The 26,288-nt window shown below is 31.6% G+C and overlaps 3 protein-coding genes and 1 long non-coding RNA gene across 5 annotated transcripts; 1 reads left to right on the top strand and 3 right to left on the bottom strand.

Annotated features, from left to right (window-relative positions):
• Positions 1-2,162: 2,162 nt before the first annotated feature.
• LOC112698157 (uncharacterized) lies at positions 2,163-4,821 on the bottom strand. Its single transcript, XM_025751539.3, has one exon. The coding sequence runs from the start codon at positions 4,287-4,289 to the stop codon at positions 2,382-2,384; it is 1,908 nt and encodes a 635-aa protein (XP_025607324.1). The 5' UTR covers positions 4,290-4,821; the 3' UTR covers positions 2,163-2,381.
• Positions 4,822-5,336: 515 nt separating this feature from the next.
• LOC112698168 (uncharacterized) lies at positions 5,337-9,016 on the bottom strand. The gene is made up of 6 exons (XM_025751543.2): positions 8,321-9,016; positions 7,807-7,921; positions 6,945-7,616; positions 6,660-6,771; positions 6,135-6,194; positions 5,337-5,684 (listed from the first exon to the last, which is right to left on the bottom strand). The coding sequence occupies exons 1-5, from the start codon at positions 8,401-8,403 to the stop codon at positions 6,169-6,171; spliced, it is 1,008 nt and encodes a 335-aa protein (XP_025607328.1). The 5' UTR covers positions 8,404-9,016; the 3' UTR covers positions 5,337-5,684; positions 6,135-6,168.
• Positions 9,017-10,921: 1,905 nt separating this feature from the next.
• Positions 10,922-11,723, top strand: LOC140174559 (uncharacterized). The gene is made up of 2 exons (XR_011864296.1): positions 10,922-11,171; positions 11,333-11,723. It is a non-coding gene; the product is annotated as an uncharacterized lncRNA (long non-coding RNA).
• On the bottom strand, positions 11,191-25,209 carry LOC112698177 (uncharacterized). Of its 2 annotated transcripts, XM_025751549.2 has the most exons (14): positions 25,062-25,209; positions 24,546-24,621; positions 24,007-24,074; positions 16,161-16,240; positions 15,659-15,787; positions 15,052-15,349; positions 14,788-14,906; positions 14,167-14,299; positions 13,615-13,691; positions 13,034-13,231; positions 12,458-12,647; positions 12,157-12,335; positions 11,643-11,743; positions 11,191-11,563 (listed from the first exon to the last, which is right to left on the bottom strand). In XM_025751549.2, exons 4-14 carry the CDS (start codon positions 16,230-16,232, stop codon positions 11,413-11,415), a joined length of 1,647 nt encoding a protein of 548 aa, XP_025607334.1. In that variant the 5' UTR covers positions 16,233-16,240; positions 24,007-24,074; positions 24,546-24,621; positions 25,062-25,209; the 3' UTR covers positions 11,191-11,412. The 2 variants fall into 2 exon arrangements, with proteins under 2 accessions (XP_025607334.1, XP_072056174.1); XM_072200073.1 differs by lacking the exons at positions 24,007-24,074; positions 24,546-24,621; positions 25,062-25,209 and adding an exon at positions 16,893-17,063.
• Positions 25,210-26,288: the final 1,079 nt, after the last annotated feature.

Raw genomic sequence — 26,288 nt, forward strand, 5'->3', positions numbered from 1 at the left:
TAGCAGGTCTTTTCTCGGGTTTAGTGACACTAATTACCAAGATAAGTGGTCAAAAACTTGGGTAATTATAGTAATAAATCAGCTAAGACAATGAGTTATTTGTAGCAAAAGATTCTCTACTCAATTCCCGTCATAATATTATGGGTCTACACTGCTTGTTGCCTCTGATATTACATTGAAAGAAAGCCTTGCCTCTGAAGCAAGGAAGCTAAGAGAGTTATAAGTGAGTACCGAATAGTAACACAATTATGTTCATGCGCATATGCCATTCATAATTGGATAGATACTTTTTTACTATATTCATCTTTGGATCAACTGAGTTAAGTGAGCAATGGCTTGTTGAACATGATGAAATGATCTATTATTACAACTTTTGGGACTGTTCCCGACCTTGATGTAACAATGATTTTCACTCAATGAACATAGATAAATGTAGCGTATTGATAAAAAAGATTAACTTTGACTATACTTTTGAATAATAAGGCCAATATTATTGTGTCTACAATGATAGTGAAACAAAATACATTTACAGCTTTCTTAAAGAAAATGGGAAAAGAAAAGGGTTTCTATAAGAGAGATATAATCTATCTAATTCAGCACCGTACTATGAGTAGAAAGCATCCATAAGGTGGCAAAAACCAATTACAAGCATGATTGTTCGAAATCAATGGAAGATAATCAACCTTAAAATAATTAATCTCCGTTTTCGAATGATAATTAATTTTCGTTCGTGTTCACTTTTAAAATTTTATTTTTCTACAAATGCATACCAACCCAGCAATGTAACATTACTATTGTTTACCAATCACACCAGTCAAATAAATGGGTGGAAGATAATTTTGTAATTTACATTTTAAGTTTTATAACTCGAATATATTTCAATTATTTTCTTAATCAAGTAAAAATTTAGGTGTACAGTTAGTTAAAGCCGAAAGGAGTATTCACTATTCAGTATTATAGAAAAGTTTGAATTTTAATTGGTTCCACCTTTGGGACATTATTCATTTCTTCATATGTGCTATGAACTCAATAGTATAGTACATCATACATGATCCACCATACTTTAGCTGCTCGTAAATTTTGGAATGAAATTTTCAATTTACATATATACATGATAAATATGTGTTTAGGTTTTGTAACAGATATATAATTTAGTAAAAATTAAAAGAAAAGCTGTTGCTGAATTCATCAAAAGGTTATATAACTGTGGATGAGAAACGGCTAGAAAAGAATATGAAAGGATAAAAAAATAGTTCACTATGCGTTGCACTTTCCAACTTCTTACCAATCCCATCCTAATGCAAGTTTAGAATTTCAAATACCCAAGGGTCTCTTCCCATGCTTGTAAATGGATCCCAGTTAGCAAACTCTTAATTTGACTGATGTTCCAAAACATTAGAATCTCGATTGATTCTCCTCCTTCTTAGCTGATCCATAATGGGATGAAATCCGAATTGAAAATTACAGGAAGCTGAGGAGGATAATGAGTATTATTTTCTAGATATCAATTCGTAGTGTTACCCATTTTCTAGAGGTCAAATGCTCATGTGAACTCCACTCTCAATATGTGACCACCCTAAAAAAATTCTGACTTTAAGACCATAGCACAAGACAGTAATCATTATATTTATTCAGGATCAATTTGATAATACCACTTCCATTTAGGAGATTTAACTCTCAATACAAAGCATGTCTACAACAAAATCTTATCAAATTAGAAGTGACATTATAAAAAATAGAGTGACAATATCCATTCCATAAAAAGATTGTAAAGGATCATATTACCTTTACTTCACATCCCCAATGTCATCAACAACATACCAATTATAGCATCTAATATTTACTATACCAGATTTAGTACAGTCCAAGCTTAATACTTCCCTAAGAGCAAAATCCTTGCCTAGAGTTAAACTAAAGAGATACATGGATAATTGGTTTCTTGAATCCGTGCAACCACCAAATATTGAAGCATGGTTGCACCTTAGCTATGCCTCAAGAATGCTCATTTTGAAGGATTCTTAAAAATGCAGCTCAGTGTGACATTACGAAAACATCAGTACTCATACTAGATCTAATAGCTAGGACCAATACTATACTGTTGCTGTTACTATCTTCAGAAGGTGTTGTTAATTAATTAGTCATCTCTGGTGGTAAATAATGCATTGTGAAGAACAAGTGAAATCCATTGATGTGAAGTATATGACCATAACACAAAGAAACAAAGATTTTCAGACTAATCAGTGCAAGGTACATGAGTACAGGATCAAATATCCAAGAATGCTATATGAACACAACCCAACCAAACCATACAATCTCATTATAACAAAATTAAAGGAGAAAAAAAAATACAGCCCCCTTATAATCAACTATCTGATTACAAATCAATTGCACATGTAAACCCCACTCTCCAATTTATGACTAACCTCATAAAAGTCTGTCTTACCCTCAGAGGCAGGCCGTAGACTAACTCCAGAAAATGATTGAGCTCCTTGTAAAGAGAATTTCACATACCCAACCACCTCAATTTCTTCATCACCTTCACTAGAATCTACCGGCATCCTTGCTCTCAACCTTCCAGGAGAGCCCTTTAACGGGATCTCCGAAACAAGCCACCTCACTTCCTTTTCAGTCCTATTCAACACGGCCTTTGGTGAAAGTTTCAAGAGTGTCGGGTCAACCGGCAGTTTAAGAATGAATGTAACATCAGTCAGAGGAGTCAGCAAATCAGGGTTTGAAGCATATTGTATCATCACAGAGAGTAAACTTCCAGTATGTCGTTTTATAAGCCGAACCCTCAAAGGCAATGGTGTCAGCCTCGGCAGCAAACTATACTTGATTATCGGTATAGGCTCCTCTGAGGCTGCAGTCCTTACATGAAACATCCCATTACCAAGGCTACTAACACGAGAACTCTGCATAGCAAATCTCTTAACAGCACTAGTTCCCTCAACCCGGAATGAGAATTCAGTTTCCTTATCACCAGCAGTTTTAGGTGGCAAAGTCCTGAGGTAAACAACACCCATCAATCCAACCCTTGCAAGCAATGATTCCCTAAACTCTGCACTAATCTCCTCCGAGATATACATCTCAGGACCCTTCATGCTTGTCACCAAATTATCAAGTGGAGTACCAGCACCACTAGCGGCAGCACCCGGTTTAGTTGCAGCATCAGGACCTGTCTGCAACAATTCTAACCCACCTAGACCTTGCGGCTTGGGAGCCTTGGATGGACCCACAAACTCCGAAGGATCAAGCCCACCACCCCAAGCATCATTGAAACCTTCAAAAGCTTCACCAATAGAAACTTGCTCTTGACCAAACTCAACCCCACCATAATTCCCTTCAAACCCTTCAACATTTATCTGCGTAGACTGTGTCGCCTCTGGCGGAGGCAATGTAGTTACCTCAAGCCCCGCCAATGCCAACGTCAAATCAGTAGCAGAAGGATCCTTCGTCTTCTTGAACCCACCCGCAAGATCCTGAGGCTTGTTAATGGCGTCACTGGCGGCAAAAGGGTCCTTTTCTGCCGCAGCCTCCTCCGGCTTTTGCTGCGCCTCGTCCTGATTCTCCGCGGGGACGGGGGCGGGGGCAGGGGATATGGCAGCTGCGATCTCATCACCGGCCTGGAGCGTCTCCGCCGGAAGCTCAAATCGGGTCCCAGAGAAGGCATCGATCGCGGCCTGTTGCTCGAGAGAGTGGATCTCGACGGCTGACCAGGTGTCGGCTCCGCGGATCTTGTTCTCAGTGTCAACGGCAGAGTGGACCATCTTGGCAATAGATTCGCCGTGCAGGGTGGCGAGCATGGCGGCGAGGCGGATATTGCTGACGCCGCGGAGGACGATGTCTAGCGCCATGTAGATCTCAGCGTACTTGCGGCTGAGCTTCTCCGGCGTGACGTCGACGCCACGACAGGCGGTGACGACGACGCTGACGGCCTGGTTGACGATGTGAATGCACTCGAAGACGTTAACGGAGTTATCATGGTCGGCGACGGTTATTCCAAGGACGTAAATTCCGTTGACCAGGCGATACACGATTCGGTAGCGGCTCTCGACGCCGACGATGACCTGGCCGCTGGAGGCGGCAAGGGGGTCATCGCCGATGGACTCTGCTGCGTAGGCGTCATCGGGGACGGCGTTGGGGTTCTTTGCGCTGGTGGCGAAAGCGTGGCGTGTGTGGCGGAAGGCGGAGAGTGCACCGAGGGCGCGTGAGGGTGGGAACCACTCGCGCGTCTGGAGGAGGATGTCAGATCCGTTTGCCGGTTGTAGAGAGAGCGCCAAGCAAGACATTGGCCGTTATAACGGATTTGGATCTGTTAGGGTTGGGTTGGGTTTAGAGATCCAGGTTTTGGCAATTGCAGAAATGAGATTTTGTGTAGCATTCGATTACCATAACTCTAGCTTAATTGGATTATAGAGTCGATAGGGTTCTGATCGAGGTTGAAGGAACGTTTGGCATTCTTGATTTGAGAATTGTAGCTTGGAAGTTGAAGCGGTGAAGAACTGCGTTTTCAAACAGGGAAGAGTGTAGTTGTCAGATGATAGATCAGATCAGACTCACAGTTTTTTTTTTTTTTTTTTTGGTAGTTAAAACGGGGGCTAGACTCATAGTTTGATTCAGAACAGCTTAGACTCGCTTCAGGAATCTACACCATTTCTTCTTCTTTTTTTCTCAACTTATTGGGCCGAATAGTCCATAGGCAGGCCCATAGCTTGTTTGTTTCAGAGTGAACAGCACCATTTGTAGCTGCTATTATTATTATTATTATTATTATTATTATTATGGATTTAGCTATTCTAATGAAAGTTATTCCGTGTTTATATAACATCTAATCATCACCGAGAGTCTAATTATTTTGCTTTGCTGTATATCATATTGTAGTTTCGTCGCCTTATAAGTTAGGGATAAAGTTCAGCCATAGTCTCAAGTATAATTATGAATGAATTATCAGTTCTTCTTACAACGATGCTTAATTTGTCCTTTTTGGAATGAATTTTGATGTTTCATTTGTTCTTCAACAAAACATATTTCATGATCTCAAACCTTGATTGTTATCAACACCAGTGAGCTAAACACTTTTATATTCACAAATTAACATTGTTACAAATTACAAGCCCCTCAAATCCTTTTCATTTATTAGAATGCGTACAAACAGCTAAGCAGCTTGGGCATATATTAAACATGTACCAAAGTAGACGTAACATTATAAATGTTTTGTATCTGTATCTCTATGCTGCTACCAATGATAAATTTTCATAGACTTCTCGTGATAGGTAGCTATAAAATCTAGATGTCAAATTAAATAAATATAAGTTGCACCCGAAAGTAAGTATAAGTGGGAGGGAGAAACAGTGTGGAACTTGCATTAAATATAAGATGAATGTATATACATTTGATACGATATGATTTAGTAGGAACTCCTCTAATCCATGTAGCATGGAGGTTGGTTATCCTTATCCTATGAGTATCCACACATTGGTTGGTTTAATCTCAACTCAACAACCACAAAACAGGAGAAGACTACACTGACTCTGCTGCCCCATTGAACAGACTTGGCTAATTGGCTTATTGAATCCCACATATTCTCTGTATTACTATTTTGTCTCGGGACAATTATCTTATCAAACTGGGCCGACAGCACTCAATAGTGACCCTCCTTATGATTCATGAGGACGACTAAAGCCCTGCACCAAATGCCAAAAACAATCCATTCATGTAATGAAACTCCCCAATTACAAAGCATAACAAGAAAAAAGAATAATCAAATAATATCGTATTAATTTCCATGCATTATCACTGCTGCATTATCAGCTGATTATAACATTTCAATTTTGTAAAAATCAAAAAGTAAGAAATTTCTTTGAAATGAAGCATAGATGCTATGTTTGGGCGGAAAGAAACATGAAAGCTGTCTGCACGTGTTACTTGTGGAAAAATTCACATGTGAATTAAATATCTTGCTAAATGACAATGAACCATCTGATGAAGCAGGAAATGGCAGCATTCATTGTCTCCAGCCAAGTTTATATTAAGTATGTAATATGTACTACCTCACAACAAACTCATGTTTATCTACTTGAAACATTTCAGATGTTATATATAACTGAAACACAAGTTCAAGATTGTAAAATTACCTCTTGAACTGGTTGCTTGAAGCAGCTGTTTAACTCAACTTGAATAAAGCACAAAGGGAACTGCAGTGTAGGAAAAGAAAATACCATTGATTAGCAGGATGGTTTAATATAGAAACTAAGATAGCAAAATCTTTAGCATAGAGGTCTAACACAGGCAAAAAGACTACAATGATTAATCTTGTGCCAGAAAAAAGATAGGAGTACAGAAAATGTGAATATCTTGTGAAAAACTCAACCAGCTATTTAATACCTTATGTTGCTACTATATATAACAATATATTTGTGTTAAATGTGTTCACTATTGATCATCATAATCAAGATTCTACAAATAAAAAGTTTCATGATCTTCTAAAAAAGGTTTATTACTCAACCATAACTCATCACCCGTTTACAGGAAAAATATGGACTCCCAATTTAATACAACATTTTTAACAAGGACATGTGAATAAAGCTAATAGAAGAAAAAAGTAGAGACACATGTCATGCAGATGAAAGTTTTTAGGACCTGGACGTTGAAAAGCTTACCAATGAGAAAAATGGTCAACAATAGAGCAAGTTTAACTTGAACAGAACAACCTTGTCGAAGTTGCAGGGGACTTTGAAATTGTCTGTGACTCAAACCAATACGCCCAAAAAGCTGCAGAGTAAACAAAAAACTCATTAGCATCTACGAGGAAATCATAAATATCAATTTGTGAACATCTTTCAAAATTGAAGAGCATAAACACAGCATCATAGACATTAAATGATTGAATAAAATTCAAATTTTATTTTACATGCATCTATTTCTTAGAACATTATTCATCTAACCTGATTGAACCTAAGACCTGTCCGCATGGCCTGAGGTTCTTCACATTTTTGTTTCCAGAAGAGAGATCTGAATCCTCTCCCTTTCGGAGCTGCATCGACGGTCCATGCAGGTTTAGTTCTCTGTTCATCTTCATTGGCAACTACAATTTTCAAAGCACCATATCCTGGTGAACTCCATGTCTTCCTTGTACTACTTGTTCTATCTGTCTGAGAAACTATGTCATCACTATCTCTAGAAACAGCATCTGTTTTTATTTCTATTGCATAATCTGCATCTCTCTTAACAGCAATAACATCCTTCGAAGCCTTTTCACTATCAATGATATCCCACTTGAAGGCAGCATTTGCATTTAGATTTTTATCTTCTATGTTGCCTTGTCTCTCCAAAAATGAGCTTTTCGAGGAAGACGTACCCTGTAGGCATTCATCCTTATTGTTTTGTATGGTCTGAGAAGTTCCGGATAGAAATGCAGCCAAATCATCTCTCTCTTCTTCATCAAGGTTTACCCACCGAAGCGGTTGCTTACCTTCCTCAGAGTAAGATTCCCTCAGCGCTGTTTCAACCTGTAAAATTTGGCTTTCAATGGCGTAAATAAACTGCCTATGCCTGGTGGTTGCAGTGTCGTCACCATGTCGGTAGCTTAGCTGGACAGCTTTCTCAAATTCTTCCAACTATCTCGGCATGTTCAACAAAAGAAAAATTAGGAAGAAAGATTCCAGAAAATAAAGGAAGAGAGTTGAAAAATAGAGAATCTATAATAAGATAATTAAACATTTTTAGTGCAAACATATATATTCAACTAGGTTAGGGATGAAGAGGAACTCAAAATTAATGATAATAAACAAAAGATTATTGACAAACCTGCCATTTTGCAGTACCCAAAGTAGTTTGCAGCTCTCTACTCAGTTCATAAAATTCCTCAGGTGTTGATCTGTCTCTCTTCTCTCTTAACCATGCCCTATATGTAGATTCCATTCTGCAAAGGAGTAAAGAAAAATGAAATTCACGAATAACAGAAATTACATACTCCGATATACTTCTAAAAGGAGTTTCCAACAAAGAACATAGCATGCTGATGCAGGGGGAAAACTAACAATATTTACCCACATAAAGCAGATAGACTTACCCAATCAGAATATGTGAATCTATGGCATGTTGCTATGCACATCATTTTAAATGCACAATTACTCAAGCTAGATACTGGTATATGATTAACAATATAAGAAACCAGCTCCATGAACGTTATTTAACATGAAATTCAACGAGTCTCGTGATTGAATCAATCAGAAACAACAAAAACACCATTACACGCAACAAAATAAATATTAAAAAAAGGATATTTTTTTTATAATGGAATCGGAGGTTAGGAACGTACATATCAGCTGATTCCTGCACCTCTTCAGCTGCAGAGAAGAAGGCGTCCTTTCGCCATAGATCGAAACTATTAGCTACCAACATCTTCAGAAACAACACAACACAAACCCTCAACGAAAACCAAATCAATCCACCCTCAGAAGGAAGAAAACGAAGCTTAAATCCTTCTAAGCGCAAAGGAAAGCTATATCCGGTGAAATAAACAACACAAGCAGTTAGGTAGGTAGATTCGCTCGTAGATTAGGTTCCTTCTCTCTCTCTCTCTCTCTCTTCGAAGTTATGGCGAAGCAAAGCGAAGAAAGAAGAGAGAGAAAGAAACCTTCACAGAGGGAAAAGAGAGAGAAAGACGTTTAAGCGACCCCTGTCTCCTTTTTATTCCGGGCACTGTCTATGCATAACCGGTTGGGTGTCATCACCTGTGGAAGCCTCCACAGTAAGCCGCCTCCATCTATCTGCCACGTGTAAGATCCGATCAAAACCAATAATATTCTTTGACGTGTCAAGTTCTTATTGGGTAGCAGTTTCAGGGAGTTTTTGGGGAAGGTTGGAGGGACTAGAGAGAAGCGTCGGCGGTTGGAGGGAGAAAAAGACAAGAGGCCAGTGTGTTAATGGCTGTTACATCATTGATTCACCAAAGCAATTTCTGTTTTTTTTTTCTTTTCTTTTTTTTTCTTTTTTCTTTCTGCCCCCAAACTTTAATTTAGTAATTTACTCCAATATTATATAGTTTGGTGCATAGTTGTTTAAATCCAAACCAATCTAAATTAAATCATTCATCTAATTTAATCTAAATCGAAAATCGATTAAAACCGTACTAATGTGGATTTGATTGGATTTTATTTTTTGTAAACCGTTAGATTGAATCGGATTTTAAATCTACTTTTTATAAGCAATCCAAACCACACAGTGTGCTATAATATTATTATTTTATTTTATATTTATAATAATATTTATAACATGTTCAATTTATTATATATTTTTATGTTATTCATATATTATTATTATTTAATACATATTTTATATTCAAAATATGATTTGTTTATTTATTTTAACTAACCTATAATTTTATTTCAAAAATTGTTATATTATCATTAGTTTTTAAGATATTGTTGACACTTGTTATGTCATTGTTGGTTATTTAAAAAATTTGATGTTGAGACTTATCATATATATTTAATTTTTTTAATCTATAAAATCACAAATCCAATCTAATCTAAACCGCTTAAAATTGGATCGGATCGGATCAGAATTTTTTTAAAAAAATCATCCAATCCAAACTATACTGCAAATTAAATGAGTATTTGGATCGAATTAATTTTTTAGTAAAACCGATCAAACTGCACTGCGAATACCTAGTTTGGTGCAGCCACATAATAGATAATACTTATGAATATGAATTTTATTTATTTTCTTACCACACAATATGCTATGATGAATATTTTCAGTTTCATTGGTAGTTTGGAGTTGGACTTGTGATTTAGCTGGCTATAGTAATGCCATTATGATAAAGGCAATGTTTCCTTCTTTTTTAGGTGGCTTCGTACACAAAATAGACTATAAATATTAATATGATTAATATATTTCTTGCGTTTGAGTCATATATTAACTAATTTCTAAATTAAAAATAATATCCCCTAATATTCTCCTAAAAGATATGTTTAAGAAGAATACGGCCATTTGCACCTAAAATGCATCCTAGTCACACTTCACTTACCAATCTCTTTTACCCTCGAATGTTGGGTGGCCTGAAACGAGAATATGCTTTATTTCATTCTTCTTTATTACTTATCTGATCAGCTTCTATAATTTAAACTTACTTGTTATGAATTCACGAGGTTGAAGGGTTGAATGAAATTATTAGTCTTTTATTCATATTTTAGCATGATTAGGTTTAAACTTTAAATGCAAGACTACTGAATTGCTATACGAAGAATATTACACAAATTTTATTATTTTTGCGCCAATCATTTTAATCTGTTAGATACACGAAATATGTCACCATCACAACCGGAAATTTTATTTTATTTGGACACAAAGGAAGAAATAACAAAAAAGCATATATATCGGATCAAATTTTTTTAAAGTGAAATTGATAAAATAGTAAAATAAAAAAATATTTTTAAATTAAAAAATGAGACACATATTTTATAAAATTTATAAAATTAATAGTGATTAATCCTTTACTTTATTATTCTATCAACTTTCTCAGTTTAAATGATCCAAATTTAAACCTAAAAATAGTAGTCCTTTTTTGTGATTAAAAGAAAAAGCTATTCATGATTCACATAACACATTATGTATAATTTAACAAATTTAACAAAGTCAACACACTTGTGAACTAGGAGCGATAAGCCAAAAAGAATCAGGACTGGTGGTGACCAGATTAAACGATGCATATAATTATTGTTAATTAATGTTACTGTTTGGAAGTATTATGTCAATTTTAAGACATTTTTATTGGGTTGAAGTCAAATTAAGACAGCCGAATACTTTAATCCAGATCTACCCTAATTCAACGCAACGTAAGCCCAGGCAAGTAGTTATAATAATCAAGACTCTTCCGACCGCACATTTTAAAGGTAGTGCATGCCCCATTTTCTTTAATTTTGTTGGATTTACAATGCGCATGCTTTTTATTTAAACCAACATTTCATTATTGCAACTGCAAGTACTCTCCACCTAGCCATAGCAAAAGAACACGTAGCGCAAATGGTTACAAGAAGCAACTGCTCTGATCTCTAAATAAAACTCTCTAACCATCTACTCTCCACCTACTAAAATAATACATTCTGAGCTGCCCGCGTGGGTAATCAACATCGGCTATAACGAGTGACAAAGCCAGCCCTAGAGGGGTATATTTTTTTGACAATATGTAGTTAACAATTTCATTTACTCTTCATCTTTCACAAACAAAAAATAATATTTTTGGTTAACTGATTTCTTTGTTTTTTATCATGTTGGCTACAAATCTAGTCGTGTAATATGACTTTTTTTTTTACTCCATTTTCCACAGTGCTATCCTAAATCTTCCAAAGAATCTCGTTATCGTTACAACTGGTGTCCGCGTCACAAACAACAATCCATGGTGATCAATTAGCCTCGTGTGTCCTCAGCCATGCACTTGTTTAATTCATTCGTCAACATGTTGACACCATTATGACATGAGCTTGAAACAGAACACGCAATTCGTCTTTGTAGATTCTTAAAATCCATTGCCAATTTTCCATCCCAGCTGCAGTTTTCTCTGACAACGAAGGCATGTGATAATATCAGAATATATATATATATATAAGTTTTTGCAGCAATTCAGTAATGGCCCTCACCTGTCATCAAAATCGCTCTCACCCATGTTGTCAATCATGTCATCAAATATATATATTAGATCTTCAAGAATTTGCAGCTCATTTTCCAAGTTTCCTTGCAACTGCAAAAGAAAAAAGATGAGATAGAAAAAAAAGTAATGCAATATATTTTAACTAAGGTAGGATTTTGAAAATGAAGAAATGTTATATGCAACATCTCTGAGTACATTTTTCTCATATTTTTTCACTTTTGATAATAAAAGGGATTGATAAAAACTTTAGAAGAATAAAAATATCTCTTATATCATAAAAAAAATTGTACACAGTGATACTAACATCATTTCTCTATGAAAATAGGGTAACAATGAGCTTGCTTAGAGGGTTAATAGCAAGTTTTTCTCTCTCTCATTAAGGCCAAACTACCAATGCATTGCACACGCGAAGCCTACAATTCAAAACTGTAGAAGGCAGATGACACCTGAAATCTAAAAAATTGAAAACAAGAAAAGGTTAAAATTGGGAGAAGGAACAGTACCAAGGTCTTCGTATTCAGCATGGGACTTCGAGATCTCCGAAGATGGTCCAATAATGGAGAGGGAAGGCCATAATAGAATAGGCTGTGATTGTTGGAGAGCCAAGTACCACGCACCATGTGAGTCGTCCAGTTGGGCGGGCATTTATCCTCAACATAATCAACATCAGAACCATCAATATCTGCAAAATGACAGTTAGAATGTCCTATCTAACAGCACACATAAGCAAGCTTGCAACCAAAAGCACGTTAAATTCTGGAAGGGGGCATTGATTGAGATACTTATACGGCATAATATTACTACCTAATGGAATGGTATCATATGGGTTGTCTCCTCGCGGTAAGAAACCATAGAAGGTAATTAGATGAGAACTGGAGAAGTTCCCATAGCTTAAGCAGCATTCTTCTCCAGATTTGCATGGTCTTGATAGACGAAATTTCAATGAATTTGTAGTAGCATCTACTTTGCCATAGTGCAAAATATGTGGGCACAGCTGTTGTCAGGTACCAGAAAAGAAATATAAGAGAGAAAACATTTAAAGGGCTCATAAGGTAGCTATGAAGATCAGTGATATTCTTAATAAGAAAAGCCGAATTGTACAATAATCAATTATATTTGTGGAGCACATCAGGCATCATAAAATGGCAATTCTCAAAAATGAAAAACCAGCTAGAAGCAATATATGCCAGCCCAGCTGCAGAGAATGTTCTATTCTTAATTAAGTACTAATCCACAGCCCAGGTAATTTACAATTTGGTTACCTTTTTTTTTCCGAATACAGCAGCCAATGCACAATACGTAAATAGTCTTTTATCAAAATATTCAATAACGGGAGACAAATAAGGGACATGAAATGATAAAAAGAGAAGATTTATATACTGAATGATTAAGAAAGCCAGCTATAGGGATCAAGCATGTCGTCAGCTTTCCATCAGGGAACATTATCTTCATGCTATTGGAGTAAAAAAGTTCACAAGCCCATAAAAATTTCTCCCATGTATACAGCTCTACTGGAAATATCTCAGGGAAGTTGTTACACAAAGCAGGGAACAACTCGTCATACTGAGCATGCAGGTGCTGCCACAAAGAAGAAAGAAACAACATTCTCTACATGTCAGCAACCTTTAGCAGCTTTAGTTTTTAATGAAACATTGAACAGAAGCATAATTAATGCGTAGGAACATGTTCTTGCAAATTCCAAATGACCTGTATTTATAGCCACTAAATACTTGTGTAAATCTTCTTAGTAGTTTCCAATTCTGGCTTATATTGTTTTTTACTTTCAAAAGCATCCTTAGTTACAACAGATACATGGCTTAACAATATTTCTAACTAAAAAACTCAAGCCCCAACTAAACTACTAAGTTTAGCTTAATTGTTTAACTACACATCAAAGGAAGGCAGAACCTTCAGTTCAGAGCAGATCAAATTAGAGGTCGAAACCTTGGATAACTGATTACCTGTCTTGCTTGCATTATCTCTTCCAACAGCAAGGTTCCATCTAACATTGTAATTGCTTCAATGCCAAAACTCAATCCTGTGAAGTAAAAAATATCAAGGCTATATGGAAAAAAGAGGGAAAGAATAAAGAAAATTCACAGTGGACAGTGCTTTCCATTCAAGGCTGTATATTTGTCATATACTTTATATCTTATTCAGGTATCCCAGATGATTATCCCGAACATCTGTTTACATTTTAAAACCTTGCTCTCCCTTAACCCCAAAAACAAAAAAGGCTCTTTACAGTACCAAACTAACATCCCGCCTCATCAGGCTTAAATGCACAGTAAAGCCACACTAGTACAATGGAAGTATGGAATAAGGATGGAGTAATCAATCTATAAATGAAAACTGAGTTGCATCAGTAGCTATAAAGGTTTCATTCAAAGCCATAGAAACAATTGTAAGGGCTTCAAGTATAAAGGCAAAGCATCACAAAGACCAATTTTGGAGATGCATGAAACATTTATATGTTTATGTGCATAATGCATGGGATACTTTAGTAAGATTACCTGTATTGAATTTTTCCGGGAGTGTGTCAAAGTATATTTTGAATTTTGAATTGACGTTGTACTTCTCTTTCATACTCCACAGCAGCAATATTGTCTCTGAAGATATGCCATCAACCTCTTTTAAGACATGATACTGAATTGGATAAGAAGGAAAAATATCAAATATTAGCTGAAGTGCCAAGCATGTAATATTTATCATCTTTAATTTAAAAAAAAAAAAAAACACAATGTAAAGTGGAAACTAGGGTAACTTGAAAATATCTCCATACCCTTACCAAATCACAGAAATCAATATCCAATTATGTTGTAAATCTTCCCAACAGAGGCAGCAATTGCTCCCATTTGGTAAAGGTATAGAAATATTTACTAGCAACCTATTTGACATTATTTGGTAAGAAAGAAGCTAAATGATGTGTAAGGATAAAATAGGCATTCATGTTCAAGACTGAAACAAATTGGAACCATGCCAAATTGCAGATAAAACCAATGCTAATGCAACCAAAAAAAAGGCAGATGAACAGTAACCAATAAATATTTTGTTTGCTATGAGTGACAGTTAGTCCATTCTAGATTTCTTAAAGTTGAAAACAACCTGTCTCAACTGTTTTAGCTTTAACATACCATATCAGTTTCACAAACAAGCTCCTCGGAAATGATAATGGAACTAGGAATTTCTAAAGCAATGTCTCCAACTTTGAGATCCTCCCTCGCTATTGCACCACGTCCTGCACCTTGGACATCTGTATTTGTTAAGAGGAAAAGAAAGTTGTATCACATTTCCTAAAGATAAAATCCGTGAAAATAAAAGAAATAATCTCTAAAGTCTAAAACCAACTAATAAATGAGTAAGCAATTAAAAAACATATAAATCATAACAAAACTTACAAGCAATTTTTAGCTGTGTCCTTACACCATTGCTTTCTGCCCATTTTATCAGGCGTTCTTCCTGGTCAATACCATGGTCTCTTTCAACTATTCCCTTCACACTATTCTTATCCCCAAAATCAGAAATCAAATCAAGAATTGTTTGTCGTAACAATTCCAGGATATTTGTATGGAGATTTGCACAAGAAAGTGATATGTCAACAAGTGAAAGAATTGAATCGAAAGCCTCTAACTCATTCCTGGGGCTGTAAAACTCCACTAAAGGACATCCATCATCTTCGGCAAAATAAAGTTCCAGCTGCAACTCAATGTATCAGTTAATTCATATAAGTTGATGACATCCCCAAAAGTGAAAAATAGAGTAAATAAAGGAGCAACCCAACAAACAATTGCGGTGCGGTGTACTCAATGTTTTCTTGATGAATAAAGCACAAACGCACTTACATACTTCATACTTGCATATTTCTGGTATTGTAAAGAGAATTATTTGAAATCAAAGAGGAGTGTAAAATCTCTAGGCTACCTCAATCCCCTTACTACAGCTTGTCTTTGACCTAAGATTGATATTGAATAACTGAGTTATTAGGGAAACCAGAAAGGGAAGTACCTCATTTAACTGTATAATTCGCGCAATCTGCAGTAAAACCTTTACGGTAGCATTCACCCAACCAAGCTTTGAGGTACCCTTGAGGTATATTCGTTCCTTGGGTCGAAAACCCTTATTTTCTAGTAATTTCTGAGGAATCATGCAGATTAATCAGTTTTGTAGGACAGATTAGGACTCATACTAAATAAAATCAGAACAAAAAGAAAAGGATAAGATAAAGCACACATCGATAATGTGGCTAAATCATGTTAAAAATATATTGCCTTAAAGTTCACACACATGAAGACATATTATGTGTAGTTCGCTGCCTTTTCATATTTGAAATTTCTTAATGAGAAACATCGATAAAGTTACTTATTAGAAATATAAATTTCCTTTAATCATGTCAATCTGACAGCTTTATCCTTATGAATTATGGAAATACTACAAACAAAAAATTATCTATAAGATGTCGAGAAAAAGAAAAATGCAATATTTAAGTGACTCAATATCTGAGTTTTACCTTCTTTTGTTCAAAGAAAAGATCGTTTTCAGATAGTTCAATAACAAGTGAGTACTCCTCTCCAGTATCCATTACTACAGCTGCAACGAATAGTTTGAAATTACAAATTCATCACAATTCAAAATATCTAAAATAAATAATTATGATATCACTCTAAAGTCTAAAGTCTAAACAAAAACAATAGTAATCATTCTTGGCGCCTTATAAATAATACATTTACCATAGACTGCAAAATTTCCAAGTACTGAAGAAACCATACTTAAGTTACACTTATTTGTTATTACTTATTTCCAATTGAAGTATATTCGTATATCGCATTGCGATTTGCCACTTTTCTCTTTGCAAGTACGGATTAGATTCATTCAATTTTCACACATGCAAATCTCAGAAGGCAATACTGAAAATTCTAAAATAACGAAGGAAATACAACAACAAATGAAATGCAATTGGAACACGAAGGGAAAGCAAAAACAATTTAGCTTTACAGCGATTGGTAAACTCGTGTTGCCTAGCAATGGCATTCTACACATTCACAAAAATTTATATATCGTATATTCATATCAGTAAGGAGCAAGTACAAAATGAATTTTCGCGGTGTCTCTGAGTGATAGCAGCGATTTTTAGTTTTTCATTTCTTCATTTTTCCGAAAGCAGTAGTATCATTGGTTGCACTTTCTTAGCAACTAAACACAAACTCAAATTTCATATCAGAATCGAAGGGGAAAAAATTACCGGAAGGAAGGAGCTGGAAAAGAAAGCGCAACTACTTGAGAGTTGAGAGGAGCTTCGGAAACGTTAGAAAATTAAGCTAGGCTCGGTTCGTCGTTTTCTAACAGCTGAAGCCGCCAACGAAGCACGAGAGTTTGAGCGGCAAATATTAGTGAGTGACTGAGTGAGTGAATGAGGGAGGAAGGGAAACGTGTTTAGATCAGTGAGCTTCGCGGGATGATGGGCCTGTTAACTGTATAATGAAAATTAATTATTGGGCCTGATGGACTCTAGATTGTAACGGATGTCTTCGGTATTGGGCCACCTAATATAGGATCATGCATGTTAGGAATTAACCGAGGTATATAAAAATAAAATAAGCAGTATACCAAATAATAATAATAATAATAATAATAGCGAAAGCTAGTGCACTCCAGATAAAGTAGGAAGTGCAGCACTCCTTAAAAGTTAACCTACTATCAAAAGTTATCAGGTAAATTTAATTTATTTATTATTGTTATTTTTTTTTGTCATGGGCTGAACAAACAAACCAGCACTAACAAAAAGACTAATTCCTCTGTTATTCTGTTATTGTCGATGTGATGTCTTCAAATATTTTCACTGTTTTGTTTGATGGCAGGTGCTTCCACTATCGTTTTAGCTAGCTATAGATTTTGACGCTCTTGAACCCACCCTATCCCACTTCTACTATAAATGACCATTAAAGTCCGAAAAATTGCTGCCATAGAAAAGGAAGACGCATGTCTGTCGCCACTGTTGGTTAGCTAACTCCAAACGCAAAACGGATTCTGTAGAAGAACCTGGTTTCTATGAAGGCGCATGATTCTCAGATGACGACGCAGTCAAAGCACAATATGCATGGCAGTTACAACAAATTCATTATCTTTTATTTCAAATTAACCTCAACGTGTACGTAATAGAATAAAAAATTAAAATACAATTATAGTTAAACAATTATTTGTATCATTTTTTTATTAATTTATTCAAAAAATAATTAAATTCTGAAGCTAATTGGTATAAAATATTACAGATATAAAACTAAGAAAAATTTTTATTTGTATAAAAATGAGCCTAATAAATAATTATTCTATTTAATATATAATTAAGAGTATTTCTTTCTTTATCAACGAATTATAGTTCAAATGACATAATCTCTTTATATTCACCTAAGAATTGGTAAAAAAAAATACTTCTTTCCTTTATTAACTTTTTTAAACATTAATTATTTATTTTACATACAATATAAAAATAAATGAATATAATATTTATTGAGTAGAAGCAATTACACAAAAAATTTTGTTGTCACAGTATTTGAACGAAAGAAAAGAAAATGTTATTTTAAGAAAAAATAATAATATATTTTTAATAATATTCTTAATACAAAATAATAAATTTTAAATATTTTTCTAAATAATATATATTAACTAAAATAATATAATTATCCCAAATAATATATTATAAATATAATAAAATAACATATTTCAATAAAAAATTGTTAATAAAAAATTATATAAATATTTTTTTTACATGAATTTTTGTTTCGCACAAAATAAAATTATTATATGTTTATTTGCTTTTTACGTTGTATAAATATTTTTTTAATTAAATTTATATAGTACTAAATCTTTTATCATTCTGTTCATGTTTAATGTTTTAATTTTGTTTCACACAAAATAAAATTATATATATATATATATATATATATATATATAACACAATTTTTTTATCATTGTGTTTATATTTAATATTATATTTTATTTCACACAAAACAAAATTTATTTAAATTTTAATATTATATACATAATATATATTTAATATTATTTTTTTTAAGATTCTAATATATCTTTTTTTTGGATTTAGTATATGAATTTTTAACTTATTTTTTATGTATTATTTATTTTAATTTTAAAGTCCAATAACTTTTTTTTGTACAGACATATTGTTTTTAATATTTATATACTAATTTTTTATTTTGAACTTCATCCTAATATCTGAGACTTGTCAAAAAAATTTAAAATTTGTAAAAAAAATAATTAACCTGATTAACAGGTTACCTTTTTAAATCCAGACCATTCAAATAAAATATAATAAATGAAGAGTTTAGATTTAACAAATTCACAAGGTGTGCAACACTCCATACTTAGCAAGGAGCGTTTAAGGATGAGTCATAATAAGCAAACCAAATTGAATTGGTATATTAGTAGTTAGCTAATTAGTCTGTTTAAACAAATACTGAAAATTTGAATTTCGCCTTATGCCCTTAAATAGAGTTAAGTACCATGACAAATTAGTTCTTAGCTTGTCGAGTTAGAAAATACCATAAAAAATTAAATAAATAAATAAAATAAGTAAGACTTTTCGCATATAAACTTTTGTAATTTATTTTGATCCTATGGAAAATATATACTTTTAAAGATGATTGTTATGTACGCATTGCATTGCATTGCATAGCATGCCATTTAATTACAGTCTTGAGTTTCCAGTTACAACATGAAGATTTTGTAAGCCTTGAAAAAGAAAGGGTTTGAATTAAAGCATTCTTTTAAAGGTTATTCGCATTACTGATTAAACAGAAGATAAATGAGAAAAGAATAGAGGAATTTAAAGTAAATATTTTGGTTTAATCTCAATGTGTAATGAGATCTACGTCTCGTGTTTATCACAATAATAACAAAATTTTACTATATCCAATCTACTTAATATACTAAAATCGGGTTTTCTCCCAACTACTAAAAGTGACGTGTCGATCTCTCATGCCTCCATTTTTCCTCCAATACGAATAATTTTTTTTCTATTCTAAATTATTTTATTGTAATTATATTATAATTAATACTAAATGAATAATATATAATTATACTAATTTAGCAACATATCTTCATTATAATATCGAATCAATACTTAATGCACTATTAAACTACTTATCAATTATCAATTAAAAATACTTTTAATAATTTTAATGATAATAATAATATCAATAATAGTAATAATAATAATAATAAATCTTTGTTATTCGATTCACGTATATCAAATAATTTTTCTAAATTATTTTATAAAAAATATCTTTAATATAATTATATTGTAATTAATATTTAATGAATAATATATAATTATACTAATTTAGAAACATATCTTCATTATAATTGTATCAAATCAAAATTTAATGCATTATTTAAAAATCACCTTAATAATAGGTAATTTACATATTTATTTTTGTTTTATTAAAGTCTATATATAGTTAGTGTTTTCCTGTGGTACATGAATCTAAATTTGAGATTCAATTCATAATTTTATATTTAGTGTTTTTTTTTTACTACTTCATAGAATAAGAACGTATTCTTCGTTTTTTTATTGAAGTTGATCCTTTTAAGGTACAATTTATAGTTTTTTATAATATTTTTTATATATTCATTCTATTATATTATTCTTTTGATAATTTTTTATTTGTTGTTACTCTAAGTTATTCTTATCGTCTAATGTTCCAGTTCGATTGTCTTTTGCCACAATCATTTACAATGCATCACATCCATAAAATACTTCATCGAGTTGTCTTCACTGATTCTGGTTCCAACTACATGGTTGTAAGCGTTCAGTTTTGCTAAATTCATGACAAATTCAGATATGCAATTTCAACGATTAGTAATATATTTAAATTTTCTTAGTTTAAGTTGTTCGTTATTAGAATAATTTTTTAACATATTTTGATTTTTTTTTAGAAATTACCAGCTTTCTTTTGCATGCATGCAATGCCATTGAGGAAAATAAGAGTTAGTTTGGTTTCTCGGTGTGGTAATTTTATACCTTGCCACATTGCATGGATAGCGAATGATGAAGCTTATCTAACAAGAGGATGGTCTGATTTTGCACGAATTCTAAATATTGAAACTTACGATGTTATTTCAGTTGGTTGTCGTTACAAGAATGATTCTATACTATACGTGACTAAGGACTAAAATAGGTTTAATATTGTTTAGGTAATTTGATTTTACTATTAGTATTTGATTAAATTATAATTATAGAATTTTAAATTATTGCCTTAAATAATTAGTGACAAAATATTAGTGTGTTGGCAAGTAATAATGATGCCTGGGATTGAAACTATAAAAATATTAGTGACAAAATAATATTTTAAACTAATGAAATTTATAGCTTTTAGTAAATTTTTATATATATTTTTTATATATACTAATATTTTTAGTATATATAATAATAACATAGATGATTTGTTACTTATAGTGATTAAATACAATAAATACATATTAATTTAGTTAAAAAAATCATTGTCTCCTATGTTTTCCTATTTTTTTCTTCATTAAATCCAATCAATTATAATAAATTAATTATATCAACTAATTAATTTAATCAATTATTTTCTAATTTATTTTTTGAATTCAATAAATCAAATAAAATTAATTAAACTAATTATTTGTATTGACTAATTGATTTGATTAATTCTTAAAATATTTTTATTTAATTTATTTTATTTATTTAAATATAACTAATTAGTTATTTATTTTTATTAGGATAAATATCAAATTATATTTCTAATATAAAAATACAAAATTTTATTCCTTCTATTTTTATTTTACCACTATAAAAGACTATATATGCTAGAAGAAAATATCATTCATTTACGAATTACTTTTTCATTAGGTAGCTTTTACAACAATTCTTTTTCTTCCTATGAGGCGTCGTCACAAGAAGGCAACTATCATGGACACAAATCAACACACACTCTTCAACTCCCCTGCTCATCATTCAGAGCAATATATGATATGTTATCCATTAAGCATTTATAAACCATGGTGTTATCATGTATGCATAAATAAAAAAAATCTGTAATTAAGCTTAAGTCATTTACCTATTTGTGTGGTATATTACAGTGTGAAATTACTTTTAATTTGTGTTGTGCGATGATATTACGATTTAATTTAGGATTTTATTTTAGAATTGTGTTATGATTTTATCTCATCATTTTCTCTTAGATATTAAGTTGATGTTTTTTTATTTATTATTATTGAAGTGGATGTGATAGAAAATTTGTAAAAAAAAAAACTCACATTCAATTTATTTTATTGTAGTCTTCTATTTTTCTATTTTTTTATTCATTTTATTTTATTTTTAAATATCATGTAATTTATTATAATTTATACCAATTAATTAGTTATAATTCATTATATCAGTTAATTTAATTCGTTAATTTATAATATACATGATAAAATAGATCATTTGTTACTTATACATTTGTTTTTCTAAAATCTAAATCTAAATATGAATAATTATATTTTCAGTTTTTGTTATGAACAAAATATTATTAATAATGAATAATAATTAATCACTCATACTTTTAATCAAAGTGTCTGGATGATTTTTATATTTATTAATATTAATTATTGATTATTTTTTCACAAATTATATTATAATTTTATGTTAGTTCATAATTGATTAATGATTAATGTTCATGAAGCTATGTTATTCTAAATTCATATTTATAAATATTTTATTTAAATATAATTTTTAACATAAAAATGTATTATTTTTAATAATATCATAATTTTATATTTTTAATTATTCTAAATGAATATTTTATCAAATACTAATTAAAGCCATTATTCCCTTTGCTTTCACTAATCTATTATCTAACTATTATATAAAATTAAAATCGTATTAATGAATTTAATATTAAAGTTAATTTGACTTTTTATTATTTAGAGTGTTTTTCAATCAATAATTTTATACTCTTTACTTTTTTTTCAGTTTCAGTTTGAATTTTAATTTAGTACTCAAAGATAGTAAATTTTCATTTATACTGAAATTTATTTTAGAAAAATATATTTATTATAATTATATTACAATTAACATTTAACGAATAATGCATGATTATACTAATTTAGAAAAATATTTTTATTATAATTATATAAAATCAATATTTAATACATTATCAACTAATAAAAGTGAGGTGTCAATTCCTTATGAATTCATTTTCCCTCCAAAATGAAAGTACTATTCTCTCTTTTAAATTTATTTTAGAAAAATATCTTTATCATAATAATTATATTACAATATTACAATTAGCATTTAATGAATAATGCATAATTATAATAATTTAGAAAAATAAAATAAAGTACAGTAATTTATCTTTCGACTGCACACGTGTGTAGAATAACTTTTAAGAATGAGTCATGTATAGTAAATACGATCGATGATTGTAAAATTGTATACTAACATTGATATTATTTCAGGTATATATTTTGCAGGCATTAAAAAAAAGTGTTGAGTTATTTTTTAGTAGATTTAAATTGTTTATTGTTTATTAGAGAATTTTGTGCATTAGAAATCTCTAAGAATTTATTATTTATTTTGAGCTAATTTTGATATGTTCTTACTTGATAGTAAAACAATATATAAAACTTTGTTGGTGGGTCTAAATATTATTAAATTATTTATGGTCACATTGAGTATATATGTTTGATTTATCGAAGAAAGTAGATTACTAAAACTAATTAATAACTATTTTAGAGTTAATATATTTAACACTAGCTTAAAAAAAACAAATAATACATAACATGTATATTTTTATTAATCAAATTATTATAATTTAAATTAATCTTAACAAAATAATTTAAAATTATAATTTTAATTTTATCACGTGCATGACACGGGTGATTAAACTTGCCATAACATGTATTATTGCCTTAAATAATACACTAAACAAGACATTTGTTGACAAAAATAAACTAATTGCATATTGTTCTAAATCTATTTATTCTTTCTTTTTTCACCCAACAACCAGTCAAATAAAAAACATTAATGGAAAAATAGAAGTAAGTAAAACTATTTGTCATTCAATAAGAAATAACATGAGTATCTTTAACGAATTAATAACAATAATAAATGTTTCATAATCCAATAAAACTAAAATAAAAAATCAAATAAACAGTCGTGAACTTACATATTATTTGAAATTATGTAGTGTTCACACAATTGTGGTTGTGATATTAAAACTATGTCATATTGAAGCTATGAGATTTTGTATCTAGTAAGCATCAATTAAAAAGAAAAACTAAAAATTAACCTAATTAAACAAAAAAATAATAGCAGAAATAAAGATAAACATTACCAATCCAGTGGTGCTAGGAATTGACAAGCTGAACTTCTGATCAAAGTTGTAATCCTTGTACAAAAGATCTACATAAGAATTGCAACGTTCACAACTTAATGCCAAGTATATTATAACAAATTTAGACATGGCTTGATAAGAAGCAAACCATCTAAAAGATTTTAAGCGACAGATACTTATAAAGTCTCCAAACATGTTGCATTGTAGGCTTTATGTATACTAGACTTATTATGATATTTGAATTAAGATATCATGATGGGTTTCAATATTTAAAGTACTCAAAAAGAATACAAGGCATTCTCATACTCAAAAAAAAAAAAGTACAAGAAACATTTGATTTTAATATAATCCCATATCACTATAAATCTTCATGCGCTGTGGTCAAGCACTATAATTACAACACAAGAAATAAGATGGGATAACATATCATGAACTAGCAGATAATCATGAATATATTCAACTATATATAAAGAATAACTTCGGACAATAATCTTAAAGAATGTGTATATATCGTGGAATGAAGTTAAGTTTAGGTTTACCTTCTGCCCTTTTGCCAATATCAAAAAATGGTGCTGGACCATTGCCCATAATGGTTCAGAATAAATGTATGTATTCCTGTACATCATCATAAACGGATTAGACAACGCTTAGATTAAGAGAAACAAAAGAGTTGAAAATGTAAAAACAGTTAAAAGAATAGCATTATTCCAACGCACAACAACTAAAAGCCTAAAATTATACGAACTTCTTCAACCCTTGTACAAAAATAAAGGACAAGAGCTACTCAACAAGAGAGAGTTCAGTATCGTTTTATAGAAATTCACATGTTTGTTAGGCCACCAGGTGCTCGAGGAAATAACCAAAATAAATAACGCAAAAAGGAATGCGAATTTGAAGATAACGACGGCAATAACAAAAATCAACTGAAGCAAAGAATGAATGAATAATAAATCTGAATAATAAATCTGATAAGTGGAATGTATAACATGAGAAGGAGTGATTGATTGTAGGATCCAGTTTCGTGAATGGGAAGAAGAAAGAAGAAAAGGGCTTACTGGGAAAGAAGAGAGGCTAAAACGACGTCGGCGCAATACACCGACGACGAGAGATGATTGATTGCGATTGAGATTAGGTTGCGGCTACCAAGGAATAGCAAGCCAAAACCCCCTTTGTCTCTCTCTTCAGCTGACAGAACAGAAGAGTGAGGTGTCGGAGGCGCAGCCCAACAGCAATAACACAATGCTGAAACTTGCTTGCACGCACCCACCTGGCCACCACTCAAGCTGACGTGGCCTTAAATTACGAGCATACGTGGTCATTTTCACTTTAAATTATTTAAAAATTAATGAGAAAAAGATACTTTTATCTGCAAATATTTATATCTTTAAAAATTTGAAAATAAATTTAAATATCTGATTTTTTTTGACATATCGATTCTGAATCTAATTTGTCTTCTTTTCAAAACTCTCAATGTGTATTCGTATATCGGGTCAGGCTAATACATCAAAAATAATGTTTAATTTTTTTGGTTGAGTCTGCTAGACCCAAATGAACAAAAAATCCATGTGTCTAAATTTTAAAAAGGTAAAAAATTTAAATATATTTTTAAATCGTTAAAAATTTGAATATCTATAAACAAAAAATTAAGAACCTATTTATTTTTTTCTCAAAATTAATATCAAAAGTTCGAAACTACAAGTTTTATTTGTTGTGTGAAATGAATTGGATAATTTTAAATTTTAAGCATTATATGAGAAGGTAAATTAACACTTCAACCTGTGAATATTATTTTTGACTAATTATGAAAAATTCATGTATTGTATATTAAAATTAGTTTAACTGTAAAATTTAAGTACAAGTGATAGTTATTTGAACTCTATTTTATATTTGATTTCTAGAAGTGCCTATATATGATAGGTCTATGCTTATATAAATTTATCTAGACTAATTTATAGTTATCCAAGATTTATATTTATTAACCAGAGTTAGGGTTAATTTAATGTTTAATTACTCTATGTCAGTGTAATTTTTTATATAGGTTTTGTTTGTTTGTGTTATTTCTTTTCCGAAATTCATTTATATATGCCTTTCTATCATTTGACAAAATGCCCACCATTCAATTCATGCACGGTTCCGAAGAGCAGAATAGAGGTATCTGGTTCTTTGTACTCTGAAAAGGCATGAATCCATTCAATGGTTGCAACGAGAAAAAACAAAAACCACACTTGTGTAAGTGTGTTAAGGACCCTCATTTGTGCTGTTTTTCTGTGGAGCTTAAAGGA

Source organism: Arachis hypogaea, chromosome 1 (genome assembly GCF_003086295.3).
Source record: "Arachis hypogaea cultivar Tifrunner chromosome 1, arahy.Tifrunner.gnm2.J5K5, whole genome shotgun sequence".
Lineage (NCBI taxonomy): Eukaryota > Viridiplantae > Streptophyta > Magnoliopsida > Fabales > Fabaceae > Arachis > Arachis hypogaea.